The 16262-nt window shown below is 31.6% G+C and overlaps 1 protein-coding gene across 4 annotated transcripts in view; it reads left to right on the top strand.

Moving 5' to 3' along the window:
- Positions 1-16262, top strand: part of ttll10 (tubulin tyrosine ligase-like family, member 10) — a 35167-nt gene that overhangs the window by 15861 nt on the left and 3044 nt on the right. For 2 of the 4 annotated variants that reach the window (XM_056450053.1, XM_056450055.1), the window contains exons 2-10: positions 5334-5595; positions 7109-7208; positions 7834-7952; positions 8029-8149; positions 10598-10674; positions 11208-11403; positions 12521-12692; positions 12783-12923; positions 15047-15163. In XM_056450053.1, coding sequence (XP_056306028.1) covers positions 5430-5595; positions 7109-7208; positions 7834-7952; positions 8029-8149; positions 10598-10674; positions 11208-11403; positions 12521-12692; positions 12783-12923; positions 15047-15163 — 1209 coding nt within the window. In that variant the 5' untranslated portion in view covers positions 5334-5429. Of the gene's footprint in view, positions 1-2351; positions 2502-5333; positions 5596-7108; positions 7209-7833; positions 7953-8028; positions 8150-10597; positions 10675-11207; positions 11404-12520; positions 12693-12782; positions 12924-15046; positions 15164-16262 lie in introns of those variants that run through there. The other 2 variants (XM_056450054.1, XM_056450056.1) reach the window with 2 other exon arrangements.

Genomic DNA, 16262 nt, shown 5'->3' with positions numbered 1-16262 from the left:
ACACATGAAACAATTAATTATTGTAGACATCCTTTTTGTGTTCTTATCCCATTCGGTTGAAAAATGGTCATTCAGTGTACAGATAGATCTATATAAAATTTAAATGTGTACTTTTAAAATATTTAAAAGTGATCATACTAGATTTAATTCTATAATAAATTATTAAAACCATCTTGTTGACAAATGAAGAAAGAAACAGGTGGTTTGATGGATAGTGGCAAAATATACAATATAAATAAATATTCAAAGAGACAAAACTAAAAAAAGATAAATTATTATTTTTTGAGCAGCACTGTAGTCCATACAGGGGTCATCTTAATCTGTCCTTTATTATGTCTAGGCCTGTAACAATAATCAATATATCGACTTACCGCACAAGACGTGGACATGTCCTCAGTATTTGTGATGATGCAATATATATCACCTATACATAGAAAACAATTCTAACCACATTTTAGCTGATTGCGCAGCCTCTCTATCTTAATTGGATGTGTCAGTGTCTTACAAAACATTATTTTAGTGTATATATATATATATATATATATAGTATATATAGTATATAGTATATAATATGTAATAATATATTGTATTTACTATAGTACACTGTAAAACTCAACAGTCAACTTTATTAAATGAAATGAGTGTAGTTAACTCAAAAATGACTGAAAGTTAATTCTACTCATTTGAAAAGAGTTTTAAACTCAGTGTTGATGGGTTAATTAAATGGGTTAATTAAATACCTCATTACTTCACCTTAAATTTAATAAGTTTACAGTACTCGTATAGATTAGTTTTTTTTATCAAATGGTTTGTAGCAATCGGTTTCCTTAAACGGTTTGAGTTGCCTTAACTTATTAGGTTTTACAGTGTATATTTCATGTGGATGCCTGATGACAAAAATTATTCAAAGATGATTCCTTGAATTTAAGTGATTGTAAACAATTTATTTGGGCTGAATTTAAACAAGCAAAGCTGAACATTACTCAATTGAATTTGTTTGTTTAAATTCAACACATATTAATTGTTTTCAACATTTTTGCAGAAATAGTTTTTTTTTTCCAGTGTAGATCTGTTACTTTTTTCTAGTCCTTTTTACCTTGGGCATTATTGCTAACATTTATTATTATTATTTATTTATATATGATATCTGTTTTCACATTCTGATTTCAATGCCTAATTATTCAATTGTTAAAATGACTAATTAAATAAATTTAATAATTAACTAAATAAATATTCTTAAGAATAAAATGTGTTCTTTGGAGGATTGTACTTTCATTATGATGCTATTATAATGTCTTAAAATGACAATAATATTGTTTATCATAATAAATTTTGTTGCTATATATCGTGGCACAAAAATGGATACAGTATGGTGACAGGTCTAAATATGTCATCAAATAATTTTTGTTCTAAATATGTCTAAAATTATTATTTGTAATATAAACTATTATTTCACTAAATTACTCTTTATAGGCTGTCGTCTGTGAATCCTATTAAAAATATATGATGAAATAAAATGTAAAGAGGGCACATTCTAATACATGTAAAAACCACAAAATTATTTTAAAATATTTTACGCTTTTTATGTTCTGATGCACATTGTCTTAGAACTGATGATATGTTTGCAATGTAAAAAACGGTGTTATATTATTTAAAATAAAGCACTCGACAACTATTTTACAGATAAAAAAAAAAACAATTTTATAGTGTTGTGAATTGAAATGTAAATAAGACATACGTCTGTTTAGGCCTTTTTAATGTCCATCCTTTTTAGGCTAATTGCATAGAGACAGGTGTGTTTGGGATTGATATTTATTGAAGGTTTATCTCTAATGTTTTACCTTTGTGTTACTCATGACAACACAAACCTGAAAACATAGAGACAGGCTTTATACAAGCTGAACAATTAAAGCCAATGACTAAAAGCTTTTTATGGAACATTGATCCATTTTGAAAGTAGTATATGTCATACAATAACATCAGAAAAGAAGAACCAGTAAGGATTAAGTGTGTTTTGTTTTTGTTTTAACCAATAGATCTAATTTCCCTGTGGCTAATATTATTTTACACCTAAACACAATAGCTTAAGAGAGATAAAACAAGCGGCGTCGGTGCACTTAACTCATTGTGGTTGAAAATGCATTCTCACATTACGGTAATGCCAAAACAGTGATGTGTAGGACAATTAATAATGAATAGCGTTAGGCTGGAAATACTGGGAATTGTTTCCTGGAGTGATTCTTTTGTTCTGAGATTCTAACCTCCTGTCCAGTTGAAGCTGTTGCTAAGACACGCATTTCCTTGGTAACTAGTAGTTGTTTACATTGGTCTCGCTAGTTCAGCACTAAGTTAGCATACATGCTCCAATAGTCAGTTGAGTACATGGACTGAATAAACATTTATATCATCCAAACACAGCCTGTTAAAATGTTCCCAGTGGAGACAGGAGCTTTTTGAAAAGAGGAACAGAAGAATAGACTTTTTTGTGATCTCCAACCAGCGTAAGTTTAATCAAAACTGAAATTACTAAATTCAAAGTAGCTGCTAAGCTAATAGATCACTGCTTAGATTTTTCAAGATTTTCTTTCTTTGGTTAAATACCTAACGTCCTAAAAGACCATGGTGTGCTTTATTTTTAGTTTTTTAGCATTGATATTTTCTCCAAAAAAGTTTATTTCAAATGGTATTGTTTTCTTTGTCAACATTAGCTAACAATAGGCCATATATTGTATAACAATTTGCCATATATCATATATTCTATGTGTGTTAACATGAAGTGCCTTGAAGTAAAATTAACAACCAGTTAAGAATTGTATTTTCATTAAATATAAAAATCAAAACGTGTCAAAATATAGGATACTGATCAGTTCATCAGTTCATGTTGGCTTATGCTGTTTATGGTAATTGCTATGTAACTAATGTAAAATAATGCACTTAAAAATTATTTCAGATTGATTTGGTTTTTTTAACAACTCTCTTAACCTTCTTAAATCATACTACACTTTTATCAGAAACCAGTCTTGTTTACTTAAATATATGCAAGAAGGTAGGTCAATAAGTTGTTCAAGTTAGTGTTTTATGTACGAATTTTCATATGTTGTACCGGTTTGTACTTAAACTTACAAAATTAGATGTCCCTCAACTTCCTATAGTTATCTATGAAAACCGCTGATTTTTAGGCCTCACTACTTGCTATACACTTTTATACACATATACACTTATTTAACAACACACTTTACATGCCAATTTGCACATAACAGCTGCACATATAACGTTGTATATAGTAATAAACACGTACATACACTTGTCAATCTGTATATTTGCACTCACTGCTTCTATTTTTAAAAAAATATATATTTATTATCTGTTTTTTGTCCTGTCTCTGTAATCCTGTTGCACTGTAGAAGCTCTGTCACGAAAACAAATTCCTCGTATGTGTGTACATACCTGGCAATAAAGCTCTTTCTGATTCTGATTATGTGTGAAGGACTCGGGCTGTTTTTGCCTGGAAAAACAAATGTGATGGTATAGGGCGGCTCCTAAAGTAATATTCAAGATGTCGAAAGAGATGTTATAGTAATGTAAGACAGTCATGTAAATATATAGTCTATAAATCTCAAATGTAGTATGAAAACTTTCAAATCTGTATAATTTTAATTACCTCATCTGTCGATACGATGCTGATTTCTTCTGCAAACGTGGTTTGATTAGTGTAATTCTTACTGCTGTCATCTTCTGTTTATTTGGTTGAGTGGAGCACACACATTTACAAATTCGCCTAACGTCCTTCTCAAAACGCCTTTTGGGAGTTCATTATCGATTTGTTTACTTAAACAAAGTAAAATATAGTTCGAGTGGACGTTGCATTGCCTTCATTCTCTTGTAGGCCTAATGTACGTTGCTTGCGCATGAGCAATACATTGCTGTCTGCAGTTCACTTAACGTCCACTGATGTCGTGTAGAGGTTATTACCACATTTAATCAAGAAAAAATCTGAAGGTGAGGTTCACAGTAGGAAAAGAAATGTTGTTTTCCTTTTTGATTTAAGATAGCATTTCCTACCGCACTGACACATTTGTCTTTAGAAATAAAGATGTACATAGATACAGATGTCTTAAGTTATTTGTCTTCTCAAGTTAGTGTGATTAAATGCAAGACACTGCAGACAACCTGTCAATTGGGAGTGTTTTTTAAGTTTGCTTGTTTGTTTCTTTCTTTTTTTGCCTTTCTTTTTTCTTTTTGTAATGTAAAGAAGACATTTAAAATACATAATTCACAGTTCAGTGTTTTAGTAAGTCTTTTGTTTTTGTTGTGTTGCATGTTATCATGTTGTGTTACTACATTCTAAAAGAGGGTTATGTTTATATATTAACATAATTAATACAATTATGTTTATTATAATATACAATTATGTATACATGGCACATTCTACCAGAAACGTGCATTATCTGTCTCTGAAATAAAAACATAAATACGGTAAATAAAAAGTATTTCATCACAAAAAATGTCTAAAATGGACTGATGGTTGATTTCTGTGAGTTGTTGTGTAAAGGAAAACGTCATTTGGTTCTCAGATTTTTTTTCTTTATTAAAACACTTTACAAATGTACAAACCCTGTCCTCAGCCCAATTGAACCTACAGCTTTAATAGTTTTGTAATGCTAAAAACTGTTATTTAGAAAAAATAATAATAATTCAGAAATAGCAACTTTAAGATGTTATCAATCATATCAATTGATTAAATTGAATTAAATTAAATTCTACAAATAAATACTACAAATATATAATACAAATAAATTTAGAAATGTCCCCACGTTTCTGTCAATCCTGTCACATTTGCGTTCAATTTAACATAAAATGCATGCAATACACGTTTAAGGCTATATGTCTTTGATGCAACGTCATTTGACGGAGAGGAAGCTGAAAATGATCAAGGATGCATTCTATCATTGAATTTTATGATTTTATTCCTGTTTTTGTATGATTTTTTTTTGAGGACGACAAGCTTAAGTCAGGCCCTGTCACAATTTGTATAAGTGAAAATCTCTGTTTCTTGTAGAATATCCCACATAGTAATTTCCCTGATGACATACAATATTTTATTGGGGGAGGAATGAATGGCTGTACAGTATTTTATTACACTGCAAAATCTTTGACTTTGACTAAACCAATAGTTTGCTTCTGTGTTTTCAAGATTAGATTTATTTTCAGTGACCACAATAAATACCAAGTTAAAATGTAGCCATGCATATCTAAAGTAATTTTTTGGGTCACTGGCACCACTGAGGTCAGTCGGGCAGCAATGGTGTTAAATCCATGTTGTTTTCCAATAGATTTGGGCCGGTTGGAGGGGAGTGACCGTGATGTCATCTGAGAGCTAGGTTGAGCCCCGTCGGCACACAAGACACAGACGGGACACACAGCAGACGATGGATGACCAGGGCCTGTCAGATGAGGAGAAGAAAAGCAGCCCATTCAGTGATGAGCTTCAGGTCATGGAGATTCAACATGAACATGGAGCTGAAATCCAGAGGGAGAAAAACAAGGAGACTAGGAGGAGGAGACGAGTCAAACCTACAGATGGAGCCCAACCAGGTGTGTGAAAGAATATGATAGATGGGGAGACACTCATGTATTGTGTACTGTAGTTTGATTATTACTTTCATTATTCTAGATAGCAGTGGACTATTAGCGGTTAGCTGTGATTTACTTGTTCTGTGGGTTAATGTTGTGCATTAATAATAAAGGGATGCAGTGTGGAGGCTTTGGTTGATCTCAGCATGGCTGCCCCCATGAGGCCATAAACTCCACATCAGAGAAAAGACAGAAAAGTTATAATAGCTTGCATTCAACAAAAGTATAACTTAATGTTATTCTTCTGATTGTTAGATGTATTTCTTATTTATATTTAATCTATTATTTTATATAATATTTCTAATTATATTTTATCTATTATAATAATTATTATAGAAGTAAATGATTAGGTTTGTAATCTTATGTTTAAAATAAATGGAAAATATTAAATAAAATAAAAATTACATAAATACAATTATAAATATTAATATATAATAATGTATGATTATTATTATTATTATTAGTAGTAGTAGTAGTAGTAGTAGTAGTAGTATTTTAGATTGAAAATTAGCACGTGTACATATAGTCTTGTGATATAACAGTATTTAAGTATTTACTGTAGTACACTGTGAAACCCAACAGTCAACTTTATCTAATAAAATGAGTGTAGTTAACTCAAAATTGACTGAAAGTTAATTCTACTCATTTGAAAAGAGTTTTGAACTCAGTGTTGAAGGTAATTAGTCAATAAAATACCTCATTACTTCAACTTAAATGGAGTAAGTTCACAGTACTCATATAGATTAGTTTTTTTTAACTCAAATGGTTTGTAGCAATCAGTTTCCTCAGACAGTTTGAGTTGCCTTAACTTATTGGGTTTTACAGTACTCAGTTGGTTTGAGTTCTTTTCATTTATTGTGTTTTACTGTGCTCAAATTGCTTCGTTTACTCCGATGGATTAAGTTTACAGTACTCATTAGGATCAGTTTTTGAACTTTAATGGTTTGTTGCGATCGGTTTCCTCAAACGGTTTGAGTTACCCTAACTTTTTGGATTTTACAGTGTATTATTGCTCCTTCTCAACTATTACTACTATTATATACAGATGAAATATATAATAGATGAATGAAAAATAATAATAAATATTTTAATGTTTAACTTTTACTTAATAATTTGCATATAAATTGTCACATAAAAATCCTACACGGTTAATGCTACAGTGATTGTAGAATGACTAATCAGCAATTACTGGATTGACTCTGTGCCAGTTAACAAACTAGACAACATGATACCAGGTTAAGTCCAGTCAGGCGTGCTCTCATGGGCGAGCGAGATGAGGTGAGATTAACTTCGATTAACACTTGGTTGGATCAGATGTCTTTCACTTGTGCAACTCTGAACAATACAGCCATCATTAACACATTTCCATCAAGTTTACATTGCATGTCTCTGTATATAAAAAAAAATAAAAAACAGTCCATGTATTATGTTTAGAAAGTGAAATTCACAAATGTCTGTGTTTGTAAATGTTCAGTGAACATCTCAGTTGTTGAGAAGGACAGAGACAAGCGTCTTGAAGAGCCACGGGGCCCTGGACCCTTTTTCTTCTTTGGTGGAAAAAATGGGGCCTCCATGTGAGTGAATCAAACCTTTTTACTTTTATACTGACTGATTGAGAATAGTGATTTTTTTCAAGTGTATGATTTACAGAAATCAATGACTGGGAACAGCACTTTGAGTGCGTGTCTTGGTCTTTGTTATGGCTTTAGTCTGCAGTAGGTCCATGAGGTCCATGAGTGAAAACATTGAATATATGTCAATGGCCAGTGATTAAAAAATGTAGCAGAGATTTTTAATGTATTTATTTTATATGAGTATAAAATATTTTTAGTTAATAAATATATTTTTTGATTGTTTTATATAAAAAAGCAGACCAAATCAGGTAACACATCTAATTACTGTTATTATTATTATTATTATTATTATTATTATTATTATTATTATTATTATTATTTGTATTATCATCACCCTAAAACATTTCACATTTGCAGGCATTGTTAGAATTAATTTATTAAAAGTAACACTGTTAAATTACCAAAACTGTTACTCTTATTTAGGACTCAATTCTGCTTACAACTACAGTATATAATCACACACTAAAATAAATAAAAGCAAACTAGCTACTTCTTGAGAGTTTATCAGATATTTCTGAAATATTTCATACATGTCAAAGATATGTTGGTCTGATCTAATATTTAGAGTTGTTTCATATTGTGAGAGTCGAGGCTGGCAGCGCATTTATGACAAGACCAGGACGGACTACAAGCTCAAGTGGTGTGAAACTAAATCACCTGCTACCTACTACCGCTTCAGAGCAGGTGATCTTTTCAATGTGTCAACTTAACAGCAGTCATGAGAAAACCTTCTATACTTTGTCTGTTTATTTTTATACAGGTTACCAGTTGCTTTACCAGATACCAAACAATAAGGTCTTGACCACCAAGATAGGCCTTCTGAACAGCCTGCGGGAGTACGACAGAGTCAACAGTAAGGTCAACTATGGACATGGAAACAGGTTAAACTAATATACCATTGAATATCTATCTATCTATCTATCTATCTATCTATCTATCTATCTATCTATCTATCTGTCTGTCTGTCTGTCTGTCTGTCTGTCTGTCTGTCTGTCTGTCTGTCTGTCTGTCTGTCTGTCTGTCTGTCTGTCTGTCTGTCTGTATATATATATATATATATATATATATATATATATATATATATATATATATATATATATATATATATATATATATATATAGACCAATTACCAACCTATGTCACAAATGACGTCACACGGGTCCCCGGTTGCAAAAAAAGACAGACTGCAATAGGAAACATGTCGTGTTGTGTGGTAGGATGCCAAATTCGAAAGCCCAACAATAGAAAACTTAACTTTTACCATACACCACACTGCTTTAATGCCAACTGCAGACATCTTTGGTTAAAAGGGAGCTGAATGAAGTGACGACCTAATTAGAAATGCTGGACTCTGCAGTTCTCATGTTATATCAGGTATGCTCACGCTATGCTGAATCATACACGTTACTTGTTTTTGATTGCAGCAATGATTTCAGTACATGTGGTTAATTAAACTGCGGACATTGAATGCTCAGAATGAAACGTGAAAGTGTAAGTTATTAAGGCAGACTTGGTTTTATATTCACACATTCATTCAGTGACAACTTGTCAACTCCCTCAATTGTTTACCACGGCACTTTGAATATTCGGTCTGAAATAACCTGCAAGTGTGACTTGAAAACAACACTGTTTATTTGACTGTGAACAGTGTTGTACTTTGAAAGTCATTGGCTGCTAATATGATTTTGCTGTTTAGATTTTGCAAATAATACTTTTATGAAATTATACTATTAAGGAGAATGTCTGAATGTGCGATATAAAACCAGCTTTACCTTTATGTGTTAGTTCACATACCCTGCCGTACAGGTGTAGTTCACTGTCAGAATGCAGTCGTTTTGCTTGTTGATGATTAATTACCCAGGCCTTGTACAGCTCTGTCTTCTTTCCTTGTCTTTGGCTAGGCAGAACCTCGGTTTTTAGCACTACATAGTGTTGAATCTGGTAATCATGGAACATTATTTCTTGCACATGATCACAGAACAACATTGTTGACATTCAAAGACTTGTCGGCCTTTAATTTCTCTCTTGTAAAATCACTTGGAGCTTCAATGAGATTATATATTTGGGGCTGGATGCTTGGTCATTTCGTCTTATCCAATATTCATTGGGAGGGTGCCATCGCAAATGGACCTGTCAGACGAACGCCGCTCACTTTAATGTTAATTTTGCCGAATCACTGTGCTTATTACTGGGTGACAAGCTGTTATAAAACGCTAAAAGCATTATGTAAATAATATATACAATATGTAATCAATATATCTTATTTCTAAGACAACAACAAACTCTGTACCGTAAACAGAAATTGAGGAAAAAATAAACAGGGGGGCTAATAATTCTGACTTCAACTGCATATATATATATATATATATATATATATATATATATATATATATATATATATGTAATTATTATTTAATTCAATTGCCCCAAAAATTATAACTACAAAATATTTAATTATAATCAGGGGCGGATTTAGTGATTTGGGAGCCCTAAGCAATTCCAGCAATGGGGTCCAAAAGTTTGTGCTTTAATTTATTCTTAATTGATCTATTTTCTTATATCACTCAATGTCCTTGTCTATATTTTGTCTTAATGCAAAATAATAACATGTAAAGCATCTTGTAAAACTTTTTAAGTGATTTGTTTTTTAAATTAATTCACAACCGAAATAATATATAAACTGTTTTTTAATAGTTTTAAGTACAGTTTAATTAAATATTTTACATTTTTAACTACAATTTTAGAACTAAATCTTTATCTAATTTGACTGCTGGACTGCTCCATGATTGAGGGTGGGAGACACATTTGCGCAGAATTAATAAAAATTAAACTTTTATTTTTTTAGACCCTCATAACACAAAATATGATAGAAAATGCTATATATTATATATAATTTATAGATATAATTTATACTTCTAGGTATTTATTTGGATTTTCAGATTTCCTGGGGCCCTAAGCAGCCACTTGCCTTGCTTATTGGTTAAATCAGCCCCTGATTAAAGTAATAATAATATAATAACAATCATTTAGAATTTCATGCTAATACTGTAAAAAAATACTGCCTTAAATATTTTTGTTGTATCCAATTAACTTTCAAAATAACTTATATTAATCAAACTGGCTAAAAATATTAAGTTAAACTTTGCATAACTTAAAACATTTAGTTGAAACCTCATTAACTTGATGAAGTTAAAGCAACATAAAAATATTTCTTGTCTTGACTTTTTGACATTACTTTTTTTACAGTGAAGAGACTAACTTTAATAGCATTATTAAATTATTTTATAAATCTTATATTTTGTTTACAATATTTGTTTACATTTTGCAGGAGAATGAAGCTTGAAGATTTTTGCCCGGTTACTTTCCGTATGGATATGAAAGATGAGAGAGAGGCATTTTTTAATGGTATAGTGTTCCTATTATGTTATATACATATATAGCTATAGAAGAGAAGGATACAGTAAATAAAGATATTATATTTATACTGTACAAGACTTTAGGGCCTGTAAGATAATTTAATGTTTTGATAAGCATATTTCATGTTTTAAAGTAGAATTTATTCATCTTATGGCATGGATTATGAATTTTCAGCATCAGTATTCCAGCCTTTGGCCTTTTGTCATTATCTATCCTGATATGCTGGTTTAGTGGTTAATATTGTTTTTATTGATCAATTTTAAAAACAGATTATTGTTTTATAGTGTTGCATAATATTTTTCTATATTTTTCTATATTTTTCTATATTTTCCTCAGAATTAAATCAATGTCTTTAATTATACCTTTGATCAATTTGATGTATTATTGATGATTAAATGTTGTGAATGTGTCAATTAATCAATCCATTAGAAAAGTGTAGTGTATATACAATTTCCCATGACTAGAAATAAACCAAGTACTAACCCATCAACTAAAGAATGTTAAATTGATGCTGTCTTTAGAATCAAGCAGTGATAAATACAGCATGTGGATCTGTAAGCCGACTGGTCTCAACCAGGGCCGTGGTATTTTCCTTCTGCGACCAGAAGACATAACAGCTTACAGAGAAAAACTGCAGAACACAACAGAGCAGCAGTCCAACAGGAAGTCCAACAGAAAGTCACCTTTCAATGCGCCACAAGCTCGGATTGTTCAGCAGTGAGTGAAGCTCTAATTAAATACGATCATACTGTGAGTTGCAGTTTCACAGTCCTATAATTCCTCTGAATTCACGACTAACACCACAGACATCAGCTAAAAAGTGATTGATGTCTTTGTTTAAATCTTTTCACTCTGAAATCTGCCAACATTACAAAATACTGAGGAATACAGAGGAAAGGCTGGAATACACACAACTTGTACCCTGTTTTAAGTAGCTGAAAGTCAGGCTGAATAGTGTACGACAGGCTAAGACTGAGGGTTTTTTTAATCCATCCAGTTAAAAGATGTCTAACACATTGAATATTTTGTTTGTTCTTTCGTTTGCTCACTCATTCATTCATTCATTCATTCATTCATTCATTCAACTGTCATCACTCTAGCAATTACACATTTGTTTCTGTTTGATTATTGTTAGATTATTAGTAGACTTATGAAAGAAAGGGTTAATAGCATGTACTTGTTGTGAAGCTACTGATAGAAAAGTAGAATGACTGTTGGGAGACAAAATATATTTGTAGCTAATAACTAGTCCACATGGAATCCACACGCGCACAAATATCCACTTTTTTTTGCCTATAATTGAGTTTGCTTATTTACTTATGTAAATGTGTGTAAATATTCATTTATTCACTTTTAATATTAAAAGTCAGTGATATTCTTGAAAAATATGAAAATGTTTGTATGATTTATTTACAATACAGTTTGCAAAGTAATATTTTCTGTCAATTACTAGATATAGAAGAGAAGATTTCATAACCCTTAAATGCAAAAAAAAAAAAATATATATTTAATGTGGTAAGTTTACTATATTCCACATAAATCTGCAGATTTTTTTTTTTTTTTTACAAATTTCTGTGCAGAAATAGCAAAAAACATTCACAGATTCTGTCTGGCCCTACTAATAACTTACTAATCCTCTAATGACTGCTAGCTGATTGTAGTGGAAAAGTTACTAACAGTTGACAGAAGGAATACCGTCAAAATAATAATACACAACATATAATTTTTTTATTTGATTTATATTTATGTTAAAACATAATTGGAATGCATTTAAATAATAACACAGACATTTGATCAATATATATTTTTTCTGTCCACTTCTGTTTATTTTAAGGTATATCCAAAACCCTTTGCTACTAAAAGGCCGGAAATTTGATGTGAGGTCATATTTTCTGATTGCCAGCACCCAGCCATACATGGTGTTTTTTCGTCATGGTTACATCCGACTGACATGTAACCCTTATGACCCAAACTCTGACAACATTACAGCACACTTGACCAATCAAGTAAGATCTTGTATGTTTTAAAGCTTAAATAATATTAATAATCACACTGCTTGTATTCATGCTGTTACTAAAGTTTTTTCTTTGTTTCAGTACATGCAGAAGAAAAATCCTCTCTACAGCTATCTAAAAGAGGAGACCGTTTGGTCCATGGAGCACTTCAATGCCTACATCAATGAGACATACATGCTACCAAAAGGTCTCCCCAAAGATTGGGCACTGGGCCCTTTTACAGTGAGTTGTATATTCTGTCACACATCAAAGATTAAATAAAATTTTTTATAGATATATTTATTAAGCGATTAGTATTAGTGGACAATGCCAGTTGGTTTAGCAACTATGCTTTATTTATGATACTTATTTGTGTATCGCTGAGCAACACCTTATTTTGATAAATGTTTGGTGTATTAATATATTTCAGCTGATTGTTAATTGTTTAGTATTTTTAATCAAGTACGAGTGCCCTGTGCTGGTGATATTTTTGCTTAAGTTATCTTTAATCTTAAGACCACAACCTTACATTTTATTATACACTGAAAAAATTTAATTCTGCAAAATTGTTGCAAACAAATTATATGCGTTGAATTTAAATAAACAAATAAAATTTAGAAATGTTCAACTTAATTTGTTTGTTTAAATTAAACCCAAATAAATTGTTTGCAATCACTTAACGTAAAAAAAAATTAGTAAATTCAAGGAATCATCTTTGAATACTTTTTTTTCAGTGTGTTACTATAATCTAAAACTAGACCTACCTGCAAAACTATTACCTTTTAATATTTGTCTTTGCTTTTTTTGTGTGCCTGTAAAATTAAATTTGTTCATTATTCACTTGCCTCTTCTTTTTTTTCTTCCTTTTTTGTGACAGGGCCAATGGAATTAAATTTGGCAGGGCATGTAGAAAAAATGGTGGCTTTTTCCATATGTTCAGATCCTCAATTGTATAAAATGTAATATAATTTAATTAATATGGTCAATAAAAACTTAATTTTATATACACTGATTACTTATGACCTTAATTCATATCCTTTATTATTATTTCTAAATTATATTCATTCATTTTCTTTTCGGCTTAGTCGCTTTATTAATCTGGGGTCACCACAGCAGAATGAACCGCCAATTTATCCAGCATATGTTTTACGCATGCCCGTCCAGCTGCAACCCATCTCTGGGAAACATCCATACACACTCATTCACACTCATACACTACAGACAACTTTTTCTACCCAATTCATCTACAGCGCATGTCTTTGGACTGCGGGGGAAACTGGAGCACCCGGAGGAAACCTACGCGAATGCGGGGAGAACATGCAAACTCCACAAAGAAACGCCAACTGACCCAGCCGAGGCTCGAACCAGCGACCTTCTTGCTGTGAGGCGACAGCACTAGCTACTGCGCCACCGCGTCACCTCTAAATTATATATGAATTGTATATTGAATATTAATTGTATATCAAATATAATATGATCCTGACCCTGATCCATATGCTGACAACTTCAGTGCTCAGCATATATAAGTACACCCCTCACAAATCTATCTTTTAAATTCATATTTTTAATAGGAAGCTCTACAATATTATATGTGTGCATATACATTAGATTAGTCAGTACTGAAGCCAAATCTGGAGATCATCTAAAAAAATAACTTACCATAACAGTCTAAAAACAAGTACAACCAAATTTATATGTTATATAAAAATATTAAATACAAATTTTTACATTTCTAAATATGTTTGGTGACTAAAATATTATTTTAATAAATATATCTGTTAAATAAATCTGCTTTGTTTAAATGCACCAAAATACATTGCATATATTCACTGAGAAATGGATAAAAATATTAATTTTCAAAATAGGGTGTACTCAATTATGCTGAGCACCGTATGTCGAAAATAAAATAATACATACAGTATTACCTTTAATGCTCATATTGTGTGGCTACTGTTTTATAAAAGCAGAACGGTTGATAAAAACACAGTAATAAAATAACAGCCTCTCTTATAGCTTATAACTCACATAAATTTCCATCAAATAAAATGAACTGAAAATGTTAATCTGACTATGAATTTCACATAAATGTCGGTATTTTTAAAGTAATGGCCTCATGTAGATTTATTCAAATGACTTGAAAGCATGCAGATGTACTGTTGTCATGGCAACAGCGGTTTTGGGACTATATAAAATATTAAAAGGGATGCTCACCAAATATACTGAGAAAGATGAAACTGAATCGGCAAATAAAAGCATATTAAATTAGCCCAGTATTTTATCTCGAAATTTGTTTTTGACAGGTGAATATGAAGTCTGTTTTATTACAGTTTTCAATATTTCTAACCAAACGTTTTGTATTTCTGCAGAAAAGAATGCAACATATTATCATGCACTGCTTTCAAGCTGTCAAAGCCAAGCTGGATTGCAAACTTGGTTACTTTGACCTAATTGGCTGCGACTTCTTGATTGACGAGGATTTCAAGGTGAGACAAAAAACAATGTTTGTATGGTCTCTGCGTGTGTACGTACTGCATGTGTGTGTGTGTGCGCGTGTGTGTGTGTGTGAAGCCTGACAAGATTAATTCCATCTGACCCAGGAGATTAGTTTTCAAATTATCCACTGAATGTGATAAGACGCATTATAAACACAAAAGTCTGTATTTATCTCTTCTGTAATCTCCTTAGTATCTTCGAGACAATTACGGTACAGTTTTCTAATGCTGGCACGATTCTTTTCTTTAAACGAGATGTTCAGGGGCTGGTTGTCCCCAGTCTATGGTTGTCCCCTACGGAGCATCCTAAATTCAATCCGCGCCAAGCAGTTGCCTGGCAGCCTTGTGTTCTGCCAGTGTAAACATGCGTTCCCTCGACCAGACACATCTTGGTTTCCTGGTTACCAGATCATTACAGATTCACACATTACAACTAACAACATTTAAATCGGAAGATATTGCACGTCATGTGAATAATGATCATCACGTAAAGTGATAACGGCGTATTAAAATCTTGCATTAGAGATAATGTCATTTATGTGCGCTGAGATGTGTACATGCATTGCACACTTAATGTCAGGATGTAATCTTGTTTAAACTGTCATCACCGCACCCTGTATGTATTTGCAGTGGTTTAGGTGATATAATTATACATAATTACTGTAAAATGAATCGAGCATGTTGAATAGAGTAAGACTGCCATCTGCTGTTGAAAGTGTGCTGGAAAAGGTAAACTGCAAGTTGGAGAGTTGTGGATTTTTATTGCTACTTCAGGGGGGAAAGGGTGTATGTTTAAATGTCGCAATGCCTTATGCATGGGTGTATTTGTGGGAATAGATAAAAATATGTAAAAATAAACTTTTTATTGTATTACAAAAATCAGAATATCAATTAAAGATCATTAAGACATTTTGCAAATTTTCTTCTGTTAAACATATCAAAATGTAATTTTTAATTAGTGACATACATTGTTAAGAATTGAATTTTGATAATCTAAAGGCGATTTTTCTCAGTATTTAGATTTTTTTTATCCCTCAGGTTCCAGATTTTCAAGTTTTTTTTTAATTGCTGTATTTGTAGTATTACAGAT

The sequence above is a fragment of the Danio aesculapii genome, chromosome 23 (assembly GCF_903798145.1).
Source record: "Danio aesculapii chromosome 23, fDanAes4.1, whole genome shotgun sequence".
NCBI lineage: Eukaryota > Metazoa > Chordata > Actinopteri > Cypriniformes > Danionidae > Danio > Danio aesculapii.
This window is presented reverse-complemented; position numbering and strand designations above follow the sequence as displayed.